Source organism: Odocoileus virginianus, chromosome 7 (genome assembly GCF_023699985.2).
Source record: "Odocoileus virginianus isolate 20LAN1187 ecotype Illinois chromosome 7, Ovbor_1.2, whole genome shotgun sequence".
Taxonomy (NCBI): Eukaryota; Metazoa; Chordata; class Mammalia; order Artiodactyla; family Cervidae; genus Odocoileus; species Odocoileus virginianus.
In genome coordinates, this window is record NC_069680.1 from 82692697 (window position 1) to 82711656 (window position 18960).

The following is an 18960-nucleotide window of genomic DNA, read 5'->3' on the forward strand; positions in this document are numbered from 1 at the left end:
CAGATTCTTAGAAAAGTTCAATCTTCCAAGACTGAACCAGGAAGAAATAGAAATTATGAACAACCCAATTACAAGCACTGAAATTGAAGCTGTGATTTTAAAAAAATCTCCCAAAAAACAAAAGCCCAGGATCAGATGGCTTCCCAGGAGAATTCTATCAAACATTCAGAAAAGAATTAATGCCTATCCTTCTAAAACTCTTTCAAAAAATTTCAGAGGAAGGAACATTTCCAAACTCATTCTACGAGGCCACCATCACCCTGATACCAAAACCAGACAAAAACAACACAAGCAAACAAAACTACAGGCCAATATCACTGTTGAACATAGATGCAAAAATCCTCAACAAAATTTTAGCAAACAAAATTCAGCAACACATCAAAAAGCTCATACACCATGATCAAGTTGGGTTTATTCCAGGGATGCAAGGATTCTTCAATATACACAAATCAATAAATGTGATACACCATATTAACAAATTGAAAGATAAAAACCATATGATCATCCCAATAGAAGCAGAAAAAGCCTTTGACAAAATTCAGCACCCATTTATGATTAAAACTCTTCCAAAAATGGGCATAGAAGGAACCTACCTCAACATAGTAAGGGCCATACATGATAAGCCTGCAGTAAACATTACTCTCAATGGTGAAAAACTGAAAGCATTCCCCCCAAGATCAGGAACAAGACAAGGGTGTCCATTTTCACCACTATTATTCAACATAGTTCTGGAAGTCCTAACTACAGCAATCAGAGAAGAAAAAGAAATAAAAAGAATCCAGATTGGAAAAAAAGAAGTAAAGCTCTCACCATTTGCAGATGACAAGATACTGTACATTGAAAACCCTAAAGATAGTATCAGAAAATTACTAGAGCTAATCAGTGAATTTTAAAAAGTTGCAGGATGCAAAATCAATACACAGAAATCACTTGCATTTCTATATACTAACAATGAATTATCAGAAAGATTTAAGAAAATTAAGGAATCAATCCCATTCACCATTGCAACAAAAAGAATAAATATCTAGGAATAAACTTACCTAAGGAGACAAAAGAACTGTACACAGAAAATTATAAGACATTAATGAAAGAAATCAAAGATGACATAAACAGATGGAGACATAGTCCATGTTCCTGGGTAGGAAGAATCAATACTGTGAAAATGACTACACTACCAAACACGATCCACAGATTCAGTGTGATCCCTATCAAATTACCAATGACATTTTTCACAGAACTAGAACAAAAAATTTCACAATTCATATGGAAACACAGAAGACCCTGAATAGCCAAAGCAGTCTTGAGAAAGAAGAAAGGAGCTGGAGGAATCAGCCTTCCTGATTTCAGGTTATACTACAAAGCTACAGACATCAAGACAGTATGGTCCTGGCACAAAAACAGAAATATAGACCAATGGAACAAGATAGAGCCCAGAAATAAACCCATGCACCTATGGGTACCTTATATTTGACAAAGGAGGCAAGAGTAGCCTCTTGGGCAAAGACAGCCTCTTCAATAAATGGTGCTGGAAAAACTGAACAGTTACATGTAAAAGAATGAAATTAGAACACTTTCTAATACCATACACAAAGATTAAACTCAAAGTGGATTAAAGACCTAAGTGTAAGACCAGAAACTATAAAACTCTTGGAGGAATACACAGGCAGAAACACTTGCTGACACAAATTAAAGCAAGATCCACTATGATCCACCTCCTCAGTTCAGTTCAGTTCAGTTGTTCAGTCGTGTCCCACTCTTTGAGACCCTATGAATCGCAGCACGCCAGACCTCCCTGTCCATCACCAACTCCCGGAGTTTACTCAAACTCATGTCCATCGAGTCTGTGATGCCGTCCAGCCATCTCACCCTCTGTCATCCCCTCTCCTCCTGTCCTCAATCCCTCCCAGCATCAGGGTCCTTTCCAATGAGTCAACTCTTCACATGAGGTAGCCAAAGTATTGGAGTTTCAGCTTCAGCATCAGTCCTTCCAATGAACACCCAGGACTGATCTCCTCTAGGATGGACTGGTTGGATCTCCTTGCAGTCCAAGGGACTCTCAAGAGTCTTCTTCAACACCACAATTCAAAAGCATCAATTTTTCGGTGCTCAGCTTTCTTCACAGTCCAACTCTCATATCCATAATGACCACTGGAAAAACCATAGCCTTGACTAGATGGACCTTTGCTGACAAAGTATTGTCTCTGCTTTTTAATATGCTATCTAGGTTGCTCATAACTTTCCTTCCAAGGAGTAAGTGTCTTTTCATTTCATGGCTGCAATCACCATCTGCAGTGATTTTGGGGCCCCAAAAAATAAAGTCTGACACTGTTTCCACTGTTTCCCCATCTATTTCCCATGAAGTGATGGGACCAGATGCCATGATCTTAGTTTTCTGAATGTTGAGCTTTAGGCCAACTTTTTCACTCTCCTCTTTCACTTTCATCAAGAGACTTTTTAGTTCCTCTTCACTTTCTGCCATAAGGGTGGTATCATCTGCCTATCTGAGGTTATTGATATTTCTCCTGCCAATCTTGATCCCAACCTGTGAGTCTTCCAGCCCAGCGTTTCTCATAGAGTAATGTAAATAAAAACAGAAGGAAACAAGTGGGACCTGATTAAACTTAAAAGCTTTTGCACAGCAAAGGAAACTCTAAGCAAGGTGAAAAGACAGCCCTTAGAATGGGAGAGAATAATAGCAAATAAAACAACTGACAAAGGATTAATTTCCAAAATATACAAGCAGCTCATACAACTCAATGCTAGAAAAACAAACAACCCAATCACAAAGTGGGAAAAAGACCTAAACAGACATTTCTCCAAAAAGACATACAGATGGCTGACAAACACATGAAAAGATGCTCAACACGGCTCATTATTAGAGAAATGCAAATCAAAACTACAATGAGATATCACCTCACACCAGTCAGAATGGCCATTATCAAAAAGTCTACAAACGATAAATGCTGGAGAGAGTGTGGAGAAAAGGGAACACTCTTACACTGTTGGTGGGAATGTAAATTGATATAGCCACTATGGAAGATGGTATGGAGATTCCTTACAAAACTAGGAATAAAACCACCATATGACCAAGCAATCCCACTCCTAGGCCTAAACCCTGAGGAAACCAAAATTGAAAAGGACACATGTATCCCATTGTTCATTGCAGCTCTACTTCCAACAGCTAGAACATGGAAGCAACCTAGATGTCCATCAACATATGAATGGGTAAAGAAGTTGTGGTACATATAAGAAATGCATTTGAGTCAGTTCTAGTGAGGTGGATGAACATAGAACCTATTATACAGAGTGAAGTGAGTCAGAAAGAGAAAGGTAAATATCGTATTCTAACACATATATACAGAATCTAGAAAAATGGTACTGAAGAATTTACTCACTGGGCAGCAATGGAGAATCAGAGATAGAGAATATACTTGTGGATATGGGGAGAGGAGAGGAGAGGGTGAGATGTATGAAAAGAGTAACATGAAAACTTACATTACCATATGTAAAATAGATAGCCAATGGGAATTTGTTGTATGGCTAAGAAACTCAAACAGGGGCTCTGTATCAACATAGAGGAGTAGGATTGGGAGGGAAGTTCAAAAGGGAGTGGGTATATGTATACTTATGGCTGATTCATGTTGAGGTTTGACATAAAACAACAAAGTTCTGTAGAGCAATTATCCTTCAATAAAAAAATGTTTAAAAATTATTTATCTTTGTACTCGTATATTTGTATTGTTCAGTTGCTAAGTCATGTCCAACACATTGCAATCCCATAGTCTGTAGCACTTCAGGCTTCCCTGTCCTTCACTATCTCCCAGAGTTTGCTCAAACTCATGTTCATTGAGTTGGTGATGCAATCCAACCATCTCATCTTCTGTCGTCCCCTTCTTCTCCTGCCCTTGACCTTTCCCAGCGTCAGGGTCTTTTCCAGTGAGTGAGCTCTTCACAACAGGTGGCCAAAGTATTAGAGTTTCAGCTTTAGTCCTCCCAGTGAATATTCAAGGTTGATTTCCTTGTGGGAGGGGTGTTATTTCTGTTTATGCAACTAAAAAATAATTACCTGAGTAATTCTATATTAGTTTGCTGGGGCCACCACAACAAAGTACCATAGACTGGGTGATTTAAGCCAAGAAATGTATTTGCTCCCAGTTCTGGGGGCTGGAAGTCCAAGGTCAAAGGGTCTACAAAGTTGGTTACTTCTGAGGCCTCTTCCCTCAGCTTATAGACAGCCATCTTCTCACTGGCTCCTCATTTTAACTTCATTACCTCTTTAAAGGCCCTACCTCTAAACATACATGTTGAAGTATGGAGTGATGACTTCGACTTCCAAATCTGGGGAAACCGGATTCATCTGCAGACAACCTCCTATGCCCAGATACTAGGTACAACTCAAGTTCTGAATTCAGACATATCTGGATTCAACAGGCTTCCCTGGTGGCTCAGATGATAAAGAATCTGTCTGCAATGTGAGAGTATTCCTTGCCTAGAGAATTCCATGGACAGAGGAGCTTGGTGGGCTACAGTCCATGGGGTCCAAAGAGTCAGACATGACTGAGTGACTAACTGGATTCAAATCAAGGCCAATCACTTCTAGCTCTGTGACCTAGTTAGAGAAGTCACTCAAGCAAAACTTCTGCCTCAGCCTCTGTAAAGTGGGGATAATGACACCTACACCTCATCACTTCCTGGCAATAGGTAGAAGGTAATATGTGGAAACACTGCCTGGCATACAGGATCCTTTTATTTCCCTGGTTTATAAGGTATATGCCTTTTCATGACCTCTCACTTAGGTTTGCCTAGAGCTGTGCCCTTCCTGTCTTTAGCTGTTACAGGCTTGAAAACCAGATCACTGACTTTGTTAGAATTAGTATAAAGGCTCAGAATCAAGGCCAAAGCCTTTCCTGTGAAGAAAGAGTGGAAACTTCTGCATGTGTGATGTCAGATCTCTCTTCTGATAAGTTTACTTGCTTGTTTCTGGTGGAATTCCCTTCCTTATTGTCATTTCTTCTCTAGACATAATATATGGATTCACCATACATTTTTGTATTTTATTTTATATATATATTTTTTATTAGTTGGAGGCTAATTACTTCACAACATTTCAGTGGGTTTTGTCATACATTGACATGAATCAGCCATGGAGTTACATGTATTCCCCATCCCGATCCCCCCTCCCACCTCCCTCTCCACCCGATTCCTCTGGGTCTTCCCAGTGCACCAGGCCCGAGCACTTCTCTCATGCATCCCACCTGGGCTGGTGATCTGTTTCATTATAGATAATATACATCCTATTCTCTCAAAACATCCCATCCTCGCCTTCTCCCACAGAGTCCAAAAGTCTGTTCTGTACATCTGAGTCTCTTTTTCTGTTTTGCATATAGGGTTATCGTTACCATCTTTCTAAATTCCATATATATGTGTTAGTATGCTGTAATGTTCTTTATCTTTCTGGCTTACTTCACTCTGTATAATGGGCTCCAGTTTCATCCATCTCATTAGAACTGATTCAAATGAATTCATTTTAATGGCTGAGTAATATTCCATGGTGTATATGTACCAGAGCTTCCTTATCCATTCGTCTGCTGATGGGCATCTAGGTTGTTTCCATGTCCTGGCTATGATAAACAGTGCTGCAATGAACATTGGGGTACACGTGTCTCTTTCAGATCTGGTTTCCTTGGTGTGTATGCCCAGAAGTGGGATTGCTGGGTAATATGGCAGTTCTATTTCCAGTTTTTTAAGGAATCTCCACACTGTTTTCCATAGTGGCTGTACTAGTTTGCATTCCCACCAACAGTGTAAGAGGGTTCCCTTTTCTCCACACCCTCTCCAGCATTTATTGCTTGTAGAATTTTGGATAGCAGCCATCCTGACTGGCATGTAATGGTACCTCATTGTGGTTTTGATTTGCATTTCTCTGATAATGAGTGACGTTGAGCATCTTTTCATGTGTTTGTTAGCCATCTGTATGTCTTCTTTGGAGAAATGTCTGTTTAGTTCTTTGGCCCATTTTTTGATTGGGTCATTTATTTTTCTGGAATTAAGCTTCAGGAGTCGCTTGTATATTTTTGAGATTAATCCTTTGTTGCTTCATTTGCTATTATTTTCTCCCAATCTGAGGGCTGACTTCTCACCTTACTTATAGTTTCCTTTCTTGTGCAAAATCTTTTAAGTTTCATTAGGTCCCATTTGCTTATTTTTGCTTTTATTTCCAATATTCTTGGAGGTGGGTCATAGAGGATCCTGCTGTGATTTATGTCAGAGAGTGTTTTGCCTATGTTCTCCTCTAGAAGTTTTATAGTTTCTGGTCTTACATTTAGATCTTTAATCCATTTTGAGTTTATTTTTGTGTATGGTGTTAGAAAGTGTTCTAGTTTCATTGTTTTAGAAATGGTTGACCAGTTTTTCCAGGACCACTTGTTAAAGAGGTTGTCTTTTTTCCATTGTATATCCTTGCCTCCTTTGTTGAAGATAAGGTGTCCACAGGTTCGTGGATTTATCTCTGGGCTTTCTATTCTGTTCCACTGATCTATATTTCTGTCCTTGTGCCAGTACCATACTGTCTTGATGACTGTGGCTTTGTAGTATAGGCTGAAGTCAGGCAGGTTGATTCCTCCAGTTCCATTCTTCTTTCTCAAGATTACTTTAGCTATTCGAGGTTTTTTGTATTTCCATACAAATTGTGAAATTATTTGTTCTAGTTCTGTGAAAAATACCGTTGGTAGCTTGATAGGGATTGCATTGAATCTATAGATTGCTTTGGGTAGAATAGTCATTTTGACAATATTGATTCTTCCAATCCATGAACACGGTATGTTTCTCCATCTGTTTGTGTCCTCTTTGATTTCTTTCATCAGTGTTTTATAGTTTTCTATGTATAGGTCTTTTGTTTCCTTAGGGAGATATACTCCTAAGTATTTTATTCTTTTTGTTGAAATGGTGAATGGTATCGTTTCCTTAATTTCTCTGTTTTTTCATTGTTAGTGTACAGGAATGCAAGGGATTTCTGTGTGTTAATTTTATATCCTGCAACTTTACTATATTCATTGATTAGCTCTAGTAATTTTCTGGTAGAGTCTTCAGGATTTTCTATGTAGAGGATCATGTCGTCTGCAAACAGTGAGAGTTCCACTTCTTCTTTTCCTATCTGGATTCCTTTTACTTCTTTTTCTGCTCTGATTGCTGTGGCCAAAACTTCCAACACTATGTTAAATAGTAGTGGTGAGAGTGGGCACCCTTGTCTTGTTCCTGATTTCAGGGGAAATGCTTTCAATTTTTCACCATTGAGGGTGATGCTTGCTGTGGGTTTGTCATATATAGCTTTTATTATGTTGAGGTATGTTCCTTCTATTCCTGCTTTCTGGAGAGTTTTAATCATAAATGAGTGTTGAATTTTGTCAAAGGCTTTCTCTGCATCTATTGAGATAATCATATGGTTTTTATCTTTCAATTTGTTAATGTGTTGTATTACATTGATTGACTTGCAGATATTAAAGAATCCTTGCATTCCTGGGATAAAGCCCACTTGGTCATGGTGTATGTATTTTTAATATGTTGTTGGATTCTGTTTGCTAGAATTTTGTTAGGGATTTTTGAATCTATGTTCATCAGTGATATTGGCCTGTAGTTTTCTTTTTTTGTGGCATCTTTGTCTGGTTTCGGAATTAGGGTGATGGTGCCCTCATAGAATGAGTTTGGAAGTTTACCTTCTTCTGCAATTTTCTGGAAGAGTTTGAGTAAGATAGGTGTTAGCTCTTCTCTAAAGTTTTCATAGAATTCAGCTGTGAAACCATCTGGTCCTGGGCTTTTGTTTGCTGGAAGATTTCTGATTACAGTTTTAATTTCCTTGTTTGTGATGGCTCTGTTAAGATCTTCTATTTCTTCCTGGTTCAGTTTTGGAAAGTTATACTTTTCTAAGAATTTGTCCATTTCATCCAAGTTGTCCATTTTACTGGCATAGAGCTACTGGTAGTAGTCTCTTATGATCCTTTGTATTTCAGTGTTGTCTGTTGTGATCTCTCCATTTTCATTTCTAATTTTGTTAATTTGGTTCTTCTCTCTTTGTTTCTTAATGAGTCTTGCTAATGGTTTGTCAATTTTGTTCATTTTTTCAAAACACCTGCTTTTAGCTTTGTTGATTTTTGCTATGGTCTCTTTAGTTTCTTGTGCATTTATTTCTGCCCTAATTTTTAAGATTTCTTTCCTTCTACTAACCCTGGGGTTCTTCATGTCTTCCTTCTCTAATTGCTTTAGATGTAGAGTTAGGTTATTTATTTGGCTTTTTTCTTGTTTCTTGATGTAAGTCTGTAATGCTATAAACCTTCCCCTTAGCACTGCTTTTACAGTGTCCCATAGGTTTTGGGTTGTTGTGTTTTCATTTTCATTCATTTCTATGCATATTTTGATTTCTTTTTTGATTTCTTCTATGATTTGTTGGTTATTCAGAAGCGTGTTATTTAGCCTCCATATGTTTGAATTTTTAATAACTTTTTTCCTGTAATTGAGATCTAATGTAACTGCACTGTGGTCAGAAAAGATGACTGGAATGATTTCAATTTTTTTGAATTTTCCAAGACCAGATTTATGGCCCAGGATGTGATCTATTCTGGAGAAGGTTCCGTGTGCACTTGAGAAAAAGGTGAAGTTGATTGTTTTGGGGTGAAATGTCCTATAGATATCAATTAGGTCTAGCTGGTCCATTGTGTCATTTAAGGTTTGTGTTTCCTTGTTAATTTTGTTTAGTTGATCTATCCATAGTTGTGAGTGGGGTATTAAAGTCTCCCACTATTATTGTGTTACTATTAATTTCCTCTTTCATACTCGTCACTGTTTGCCGTACATATTGCGGTGCTCCTATGTTGGGTGCATATATATTTATAATTGTTATATCTTCTTCTTGGATTGATCCTTTGATCATTATGTAGTGTCCTTCTTTGTCTCTTTTCACAGCCTTTATTTGAAAGTCTATTTTATCTGATATGAGTATTGCGACTCCTGCTTTCTTTTGGTCTCCGTTTGCGTGAAATATTTTTTCCAGCCCTTCACTTTTAGTCTGTATGTGTCTCTTGTTTTGAGGTGGGTTTCTTGTAGACAGCATATATAGGGGTCTTGTTTTTGTATCCATTCAGCCAGCCTTTGTCTTTTGGGTGGGGCATTCAACCTATTTACATTTAAGGTAATTATTGATAGGTATGGTCCTGTTGCCATTTACTTTGTTGTTTTGGGTTCACGTTTATACAACCTTTCTGCACTTCCTGTCTAGAAAAGATCCTGTAGCATTTGTTGAAGAGCTGGTTTGGTGGTGCTGAATTCTCTCAGCTTTTGCTTGTCTGTAAAGCTTTTGAATTCTCCTTCATATCTGAATGAGATCCTTGCTGGGTATAGTAATCTGGGTTGTAGGTTATTCTCTTTCATTATTTTAAGTATGTCCTGCATTCCCATCTGGCCTGGAGGGTTTCTATTGATAGATCAGCAGTTATCGTTATGGGAATCCCTTTGGGTGTTATTTATTGTTTCTCCCTTGTTGCTTTTAATATTGTTCTTTGTGTTTGATCTTTGTTAATTTGATTAATATGTGTCTTGGGGTGTTTCACCTTGGGTTTATCCTGTTTGGGACTCTTTGGGTTTCTTGGACTTGGGTGGCTATTTCCTTCCCCATTTTAGGGAAGTTTTCAGCTATTATCTCCTCGAGTATTTTCTCATGGCCTTTCTTTTTGTCTTCTTCTTCTGGGACTCCTATGATTCGAATGTTGGGGCATTTCACATTGTCCTAGAGGTCCCTGAGGTTGTCCTCATTTCTTTTGATTCTTTTTTCTTTTTTCCTCTCTGCTTCATTTATTTCCACCATTTTATCTTCAACCTCACTTATTCTATCTTCTGTCTCCGTTATTCTACTCTTGGTTCCCTCTAGAGTGTTTTTGATCTCATTTATTGCATTATTCATTTTTAATTGATTCTTTTTTATTTCTTCTAGGTCTTTATTAAACATTTCTTGCATCTTTTCAATCTTTGTCTCCAGGCTATTTATCTGTAACTCCATTTTGTTTTCAAGATTTTGGATCATTTTTATTATCATTATTCTAAATTCTTTTTCAGGTAGATTCCCTATCTCCTCCTCTTTTGTTTGACTTGGTGGGCATTTTTCATCTTCCTTTACCTGTTGGGTATTTCTCTGCCTTTTCATCTTGTTTAGATTGCTGTGTCTGGAGTGGGCTTTCTGTATTCTGGAGGTCTGTGGTTCCTTTTTATTGTGGAGGTTTTACCCAGTGGGTGGGGTTGGACGATTGGCTTGTCAAGGTTTCCTGGTTAGGGAAGCTTGCATCGGTGTTCTGGTGCGTGGAACTTGATTTCTTCTCTCTGGAGTGCAATGGAGTGCCCAGTAATGAGTTTTGAGATGGGTCTATGTGTTAGGTGTGACCTTGGGCAGCCTGTATGTTGACCTTCAGGGCTATGTTCCTGCGTTGCTGGAGAATTTGCATGGTATGTCTTGCTCTAAAACTTATTGGCTCTTGGGTGGTGGTTGGTTTCAGTGTAGGTATGGAGGCTTTTGGACGTTCTCTTATTACTTAATGTTCCATGTAGTCAGGAGTTTTCTGGTGTTCTCAGGTTTTGGGCTTAAGTCTCCTGCCTCTGGATTTCAGTTTTATTCTTCCAGTAGTCTCAAGACTTCTCTAATTATACAGCACTGATAATAAAACTTCTAGGTTAATGGCGAAAAGATTCTCTGCCGTGTGGGACACCCAGAGAGGTTCACAGAGTTACATGAAGAAGAGGAGAGGGAGGAGGGAGATAGAGATGAGCAGGAGGAGAAAAAGGGGGATTCAAGAGGAGAGAGACAGATCTACGCAGTTGTCTGTTCCCAGAGTGGTCTCTGTAGCCCAGACACCCACAAAGATTCACAGAATTGGATTGGGAAGAGAAGGGGAAAGGAGGAAATAGAGGTGTTCTGAGGTAGAAAACAGAGAGTCAAGATTGGGAGAGAATAATCAACACACTCGTGAATGAAAATGGCAACTGAATATTGGATTCTTAAATGTCCACAATTTATATCATATACTGAAAAACAAAGATTAAAAATCTAGAGTAGAGGTTAGACTCTTAAAAATACTATGTTAAAACAAAAACCAAAACACACAAAAAGATTTTAGAAATATATATGAAGTTCATTTTAAAAATAGGGCTTCTCTCTCTCTTTTTTTTTTTTTTTGGTAAGGTTATAGTGTAATGAAAATGAAAATTAAGGAGTATTAGAGGAGTAATAGAGGACTTTAAAAGGAAATAAGAGAAAAAGAAAAATAGAAAATAGAAGAGAAAAAGAAAAAAAAAGAAAAAATTTTCCTAATTAAAAAAATCGTAAAAATTTATGAAAATGAAAGTTAAGGAGTAATGGGGGAGTAATAGGGAATTTTAAAAGAAAATAAAAGAGAAAAAATAAGAAAAAAAATTTGTTTTTACTTAAAAAAAAAAGGTAAAAATATATCTAGGAATTTTTCTGAAGCTGTTGTGGTCAGTGTGGGTTCGGTTCAGTTTCAGATAGCTCCTCGTTCCAGCTTATACCTCTCAATAGCTACTGGCCCCTTCCGATGTAGTCGGTGTTATCTACAGGGATTTTAATCTGTTGCACTGGTCCCTTCTGAAGCGGTTCCCTTTGTTTCTTTGGCTTCTGTTTGCCGGTCTCTTCAGTGCCTAATTTCCGCCCTGACACAGGCGGGCGGAGGCGGGCTCTTATTCAGGTTGCTAGTTCCGTCGCGCTGCCGGGAGGGGCTGGTGCTGCGTTCCCCTCTACGCTGCTCAGGCTCCTGGCTGTTCTATATGGAGCGTGCCCTGCGCTGCGCGCGGTTCCAGCCCTCGGGTGTTCCACAAAAGCGCGGAACAAAAAGCTGCGCCTGCTTTTTGTGCCTTCCCCGTCAGAGCGGCTCAGGCAGCCAGGAGCTTGATGGGCGCACTCTCCCCGGGTGCGGCGCGCCTTCTGCCCTCCGCGTCCCCAGCCCCAGTCCCCGCCTGCGCCGGTCGGGTGCCTGTGCCCTGTGTCTCGCCACGACCCTCCCAGTGGATGTCGACCATCCAGAATCTCAGGAGGTCTTTGATTAGAAACTGGAGGCCTGTTTGCAGTGCGGTAGGGGCTGCAGTCCTTGGGGCCCAGCCTGCCCCTTTCCCCTCCCCCCTGCCTCCAGCCTCCGGCGGGGCTGGGCCGGTCAGTAGCCTGCGCGCTCTTCTCTGGACTTGCTCGGTCCCTCTGTTCTGCAAATGGCCGGCAATGTGTTCGGGCCGGTTAATTTTCTCTCCCTCTTTTGCTGTCCCACAGTTTAAGTTGGTAACTCACAAAAGCTCGCTCTGATTGCCCTCAGGGCACTCAGGCCCGGTCCTTACCCTAAGCAATGCCGCCAGCTCCTCTCCGTTCCGCCCCCGCTTGCTGGTGGCGGATGCGGGTGTGTGGGGTAGTTTTCTTCTGGGAGTTGCTTTTAGGCATGTAATCTGTGGGTTTTATTTATTGCTCCCCTCCCAGTCAGGTTGCCCTCCGAGATTCAAAAACTTCCCCCAGACCCGCCAGTGCGAGGGTTTCCTGGTGATTGGAAACTTCCTCTATTAAGACTCCCTTCCTGGGACCGATCTCCGTCCCTAGCTCTTTTGTCTCTCTTTTTATGTTTTATGTTTTGTCCTACCTCCTTTCGAAGACAATGGGTTGCTTTTCTGGGCGCCTGGTGACCTCAGCTAGCGATCAGAAGTTGTTTTGTGAAGTTTGCTCTGCGTTCGGTTATTCTTTTGATGAATTTGTAGGAGAGAAAGTGGTCTCCCCGTCCCATTCCTCCGCCATCTTGGCTCCTCCTCCTCACCACACATTTTAAATAAGGGAATCCCAATGTGAAGTGTAACTTTGTCACCATTAAAAAAAAAAAGTGTCACAAATTTGACCAAAACTAGTGACAACCTATAATAAACAATCATTTGCTCTAGAAACGGCGGTGGGTGGCAGCACATAATTTAAACGTTGCAAACCACTTAAAAAACCACAAAGAAACCTGAAGAGCTAAACTATCTTCTAGAAAGCTTTCTAAAAAGAAGTCAGGCACTTAGAACTCCTCTGACTGAACCATTTCTTCCAAGCATTATTTTAAGCAGGTGTTAGCAAACTTTCTAGAAAAGGTTGGACAGTAAATATTTTAGGTCCTGCGGCCCTCTGGTTTCTGTCACAACCACTCAACTCTGCCACCGTAGGTGGAAAACGACCGTAATACAGAAGAACACGGGTGTGCGGCTGTGCATCATAAAATTTGTTTATGGACGCTTAGATGTGGTTTTCACAGAACTTTAACAGACCAGGAAGTACTTTTCTCCTTTTGACTTTTTAGAAAGCTATTAGAAAATGTAAAAACCATTCTTAGCTCAGGAGACACAAAAGCAGGTGGTGAGTCAGACTTGGCCCAGAAGTCACAGTTTACCCATCCCTATTCTATTCTAAAAGCTCAATTAAGTATTTGCTGTTAGTGATAACACATTTGCCCTTCTGAAAATAATTTGAAAATTAAGGACCCATCAGGTATCTCCTATTACCTTTTCCCTCTTTCTCTTTTTGAAAATTACCAATGCTACCAACCTGGCTAAAACAAAGGCCACTGTAAAACAAGGTAAATTAAGTTCCTTTTCTGAGTTCTTTAAATACAAGTTTCAAAACATCTCTTCATAAACACTGATAAGGCAGCATGCTACCAATGACAGAAAGGGGGACTCAGCAATCGTGTGAACCCCATGCTCACAAAGCAGCAAAGGTCATGATAGCTCTAGTTAAGTACGTAAAAAACTGCGTTTCCATCATCCAGCATCATGATAGACCCCTGTTTAGGGGCATGAATAAAGAAACAAATGTGGGACTTCCCTAGTGGTCCAGTGGGTAAGAAGCTGCCTTGCAATGCAGGGGACTAGGGTTGGATCTCTGGTCAAAGAACCACGATTCCACATAAGGAGCAACTAAACACGAATACCGCACTACTGAGCCCATGCGCCACAACTAGAGTCCATGGGTAGCAGGAAAAGATCGCACATGATGAAAAGAAGACCCCACGTGCTGCTAAGACCTGATACACCCAAATAAACAAACAGATAAGCAAATAAAATTTTTATAAAAAAAAGCAAATCATAGTAAACTGACATGACAAGCTCTTCTTAAGAATGAATGAGATCAATCATCATTTTATCTGGCTACTAATGACAACTTTAATAAAAGTGACTTCTCACTCTCCAAGCATCACCTCAAGGTGCGTGCACCTCGACATGTGCATGCACACTCAGTCGTGTTCAACTCTTTGTGACCCCATGGACTGTAGCCCGCCAGGCTCCTGTCCATGGAATTTCCCAGGCAAGAATACTGGAGTGGGTTGCCATTTCCTATTCCTGGGGATCTTCCTGACCCAAGGATGGAACCTCTGTCTGTTGCATCTCCTGCACTGGCAGGCAGATTCTTTAACACTGTACCACCTGGGAAGTTCTAAGTGGGAAATATCGAAATCTAAAATAACCTGTAAGAAATGGAATTTTTCCTGCCATAACAGTAAACAAGGACATCATCAGCCATTGCAGCCACCATGGATAGTGAGCTGGATAGGAGATAGGAAATATCTATCTCCTCTCAGGGTAGAACAGGATACTGGCCCAAGATAGATGAGGTACATATCAAAGTAATGATTTCCGTGAGCCCAGACTCTTGGATCCTCCCATACCTAGAAAAGCACTAAATTCTTTAACCTGAGATATCTGGTTTTCCTTTAATTCCTTTAATTTCCTTTAATTCACAGCATTAATCTTTTGATGTTCAAGGCTACCTGCCCTTGGTTGCAAAACTTCTACATAACCCGGCTCCCCCTCTTGCCTCCTCAGAGCAGCTCTCTCATCGTCACTTGAGATGCTGTCTCCTGGGCTTGAAGCCCTAAAAATTCCCACCAAGTAAAACATAACTCTCAACTTTTAGACTGTAAATATTTCTTAAGTCCACATCTCCTTCCCTTTGAAAAAGTGAAACTGTACTTTCTTCTATCCTCATGATTTTCTATGTGGACGTTGCTATATCTTTTTTTTTTTTTTAATCAAGAAGTAAAGAGATGTTAAATGATTTTCTGGAAATTATTCAGAGTCTTTGGCAAAGGAGAGAATGAAAAGAACATGACTGAATTATCAACTCAAGGCTTCTTCCAAACAGACCATGAAGACTACCCAGTTATTTCCAGAAATGGAAGCTTGTGCTTTCTGGGATGACAAGGTTCTGCCATAAAATATTCATGTTCGGTATGATGATGATGACTACCAAGAACCACATTTTTGTAACAGGAATTGTTATCATTGTGGCCAGGCCAAGAGCTGACCACACTGATTAACTGGGCAATGATAATCTCTGTGAGTTGCCATCCACTATGGTGGAAGAGTTAAAAAAAAAAAAAAATTACAGCATGTCTAGGGGATGGACAAGTCATTAAGAATCTGCCTTCCAATGCAGGGGATGAGGGTTCAATCCCTGATTAGGGAACTAAGATCCCACATGGCATGAGGCAACTAAGCCCAAGTACCTTAAAATAGACTTAGCACAGCAAAAATAAAAAATAAATTTTAAAAATTAAAATAAAATAAAAAATCTACCTGAAGAAAAGCATAAACCACAATTCCAATTGATTTGAGTTGCCTGGTACTTTTCTGGAAAACACTTTGCTGGTAAGGAAGTATAATGTATTGACTCTAAAAATCACCTGATCCTCTGCTACAAAACCAGTAAACACATGGAACATCAAACATAGCAGAGGACGAGTCAAAACAAAACCAAGAGAAGAGTACCTTTGATTCAGAATACAATTCTACATTTTAATAGAATTCTATTTGAATCAATAAATTCTATTTTATCAATGACAAGAATTCATTGCTTTGCTAATTTTACAAACCAAGAGGCAATCCTTTTTCATCGTGTTTATCCTTAAGTGCTCCTTGCACTGATTTCCTAAATGAACTCTTGTTTTGCCTGAACACACACTTTCTTAGGAACTACAATGCAATCTGAATACCAATAATAAGACATCTTTCCTCATCTTTTTTAACAAGAACTGTGGAGTTTTGTAATTGCAAAAAGGGACAGAAGAGAATCTGGGGAATAATAGTCTGTTCAAGATGTAAACTAATATTTTTGACATTTAACTATGTGCCCATGATGTTGAGATGTACAAAGGGCTGTGTCAGTGATTGAAGTGTGCTGCCCAGGAACAGCAAACCTGTCTCTTTCCTCATAACACTGTCCTTACTCTGTTACTTAGAAAGGACTAAAAGTTATCACCATTCTCCATAGTGTTACCCAACACTGTGACCCAGTTGTAGATCTTCTGCAGCTCCTGAAACCACTTGCTTTTGCAGAGGAAAAAAACGATTCCCAACTTAGCACATATTCCAAGGAAAGGCACCCTGAGTTCTGGGGAACAGAGCCAGGAAAGACAAAGAAAGCAGAACTGGTCAAGGAAGGGGGAAAAGAAAAAAAACTAAAGAGGAGTGTTGGAAAAGTTAAAAAGTAAAATAACAAGTCTGCCTTAAGGCTACTTTTAAAAATTGTCACAGTACAAACTAGAATTCTACTTCTGTTTATTGCAGGGCAAATTCAAGTCAGTTTAGTAATTCACCCCACACTTTTGAATCACTGTTTTCACTGTTTTCCAGGATAACTGGATGGCTTACCATTACTCGTTACCAAATAATCACCAGAACAATCAACTGGGTTTAGCCCAAGGGGATTATAGAGAAATAAACCGCGAGAGGCCGAGAGGGGGTGAGGAGAAGAGTCGGAGAAACACAAAGTACTTTCACCTGTAAAGGTGGGGGTGGGGTACCACACGTCTCTGGCAGGGAAATCACAAGGATTAGGTTCCAGGACGTCACTGGCAACTAGGAAGCCGGTGACCTTGTGGAAGCCAAGACGGATTGCTCAAAGAATTGATCTCATGTTGAAAGAGACAGGACTGCGCTGGATGCTCGAGACCACCTTTCGGGGTCCAAATTCCAATGGATAACAAATCCTCTTAGGTGTCTGTTCCCCACTGTGCCGTGGCTGGGACAACTCAGCCTTCTCCACCCAACCTGGCACAGTCACGACGCCCTGAGGCGTAGGGACGGCTTTCTCGCGCCCCCCAGGACACCCACCATTCGAGAATGTGCTGCCAGGTGAGCCACGCGAAGCCAAGTGGTGCTTGGAAGTTGAAGGGTGGCCTCGGACACGAAAAATTGGGGGGGGGGGGGGGAAGAAAACAAACCAAAAACTGCTGAATCAGGGTGCCCCCATTTTGCCTGCTCACGGGCTATCGGATGCTCCTTTCCATCACCCCTCCTCCCGCTCCGTAAAGAAATCGGATCCGCCTTTGCGCTCAGAGGTCACCAGCGAAGAGCTGAATGATGTCACTCGGCTTACCCTGAAAGGGCCCCCACGTAGAAAAGAGCCGAAACACCACCGTATCATGAAAGACAGGCCGCCTCCGGAGAGTGACCCTTCAGCGCGTTAAAGGTTCGGCAGCTTTCCCCCGTAGATGCGGGCGGGAGGAAGGTGAGCGCCCTCGGAGCACCCGAGAGTTTCCATCAGCCCCGGCCTCACCGCGCGGCCGCCAGGACGGCACGACTCCAAGAGGGCAGTTAGAGGTAGAGTGTCGAGAACCAAAGAAAGCAGTCCAGGGAGGGGGACCCCTGCTGCCGCCCAGGCCGAAGGTCTAGGGACCACGATCCGAGAGCTCCGGGAGGCCACCTCGCCGGCTTCCGGCGCCGCGGAGCCGGTCCCCCGCGAGCAGCGCCGGAGGGGCACAGCGGCAGAGGGCGGAAGGGGGCGGGTGGATCGAAGGGCCGGTCCGGGGTCGGGGGCGCGGGGCGGGCCTCCTACCTGTGGTGGAGAGCACGGTGCTGGCGAAGAAGAGCGCGGAGGTGAAGTCCCAGTTCCAGTTCCCGGAGGCGTTGCTGAGCACCGACACGCCGTAGTTGCTGGCCTCCAGCACCCGGCCCAGGAACTGCTCGAGCTGCGGCTCCGACAGGCACTCGTGCTCCTCCAGGAAGCGCCGCTTCAGCTTGCGCAGCTCCTGGCGCAGCAGGTCCTCGTAGGGCAGCTCTACCGACGAGAAGACCACGGCGCCGAAGACCAAGTAGAGCAGGTAGCCGAGCACCAGGAAGCCGAAGCACCAGGCCGAGCGGTGCCGCTCCACCAGGCGCACGCACGAGCTGCCGGCCAGGGACTGCAGCATCTTCCCCGCCGCCCGGCCGCAAGGCCCGCGCCGCTCACCGGCCCGCCGCTCGCCGGATGCCCGCCGCCCCCTCCGGCCCGCCCCGCCGCCCGCGCGCGCGCTCCGCCCGCAGCGCCTGCTGCCCGCGATTGGCTCGCCGCTCCCGAGAGCTTTTTGCTCCCTTCTTTTCCTGTTTCCTTGCAAATAGAAAGGGCCCAGATGATGTGGCGCTGACGTGGTGACCGGCTCAGGTAACCTGAGAGTCGCCCTAAACCGCCGGGCAAACTTGGAGGCTGGGCTGGGGGCTGCGCGCGCTGCCTGGCAGCGCCCGCCCTGGGCTCCGCCCCCCGGGCTCTTGGAGCCCCGCCCTTCTCGCCCGGTCCCGGGACTCCTGCAGCTACCCGCCCGCATTCACCCACCCGGCCACCAGAGTGGGCCGCGGGCGGGCTGGGAGGAACTAAGGGAGGGAGTGTGCGTACTGTACATTTATAGGCTATGCGCTGAAGGTCAGTGCGTGCGTGTGTGTGTGTGTGTGTGTGTGTGTGCATGGGTGTCGGAGCGTGTACACCTCTGGGCTGTCCGCTGCGCACCCAAGCCCCTGGCCTCCAGCTACAGTTTCCCACCTATTTCTTCTTAATCGAAGCCACAGTTACAACAAAGCAAGTGCTGGGATACTTTCCATCTTCTTTTATTGGCCTAAGGATTGAGCAATCTGATGATGGTGAAAATACTGGAA

The 18960-nt window shown here is 42.4% G+C and overlaps 1 protein-coding gene across 1 annotated transcript in view; it reads right to left on the reverse strand.

The window, feature by feature from the left end:
* KCNK1 (potassium two pore domain channel subfamily K member 1) overlaps nt 1–18699 on the reverse strand; it is a 76604-nt gene extending 57905 nt beyond the window's left edge. The window contains exon 1 of the mRNA XM_070471075.1: nt 17891–18699. Coding sequence (XP_070327176.1) covers nt 17891–18635 — 745 coding nt within the window. The 5' untranslated portion in view covers nt 18636–18699. The remainder of the gene's footprint in view (nt 1–17890) is intronic.
* Nucleotides 18700–18960: the final 261 nt, after the last annotated feature.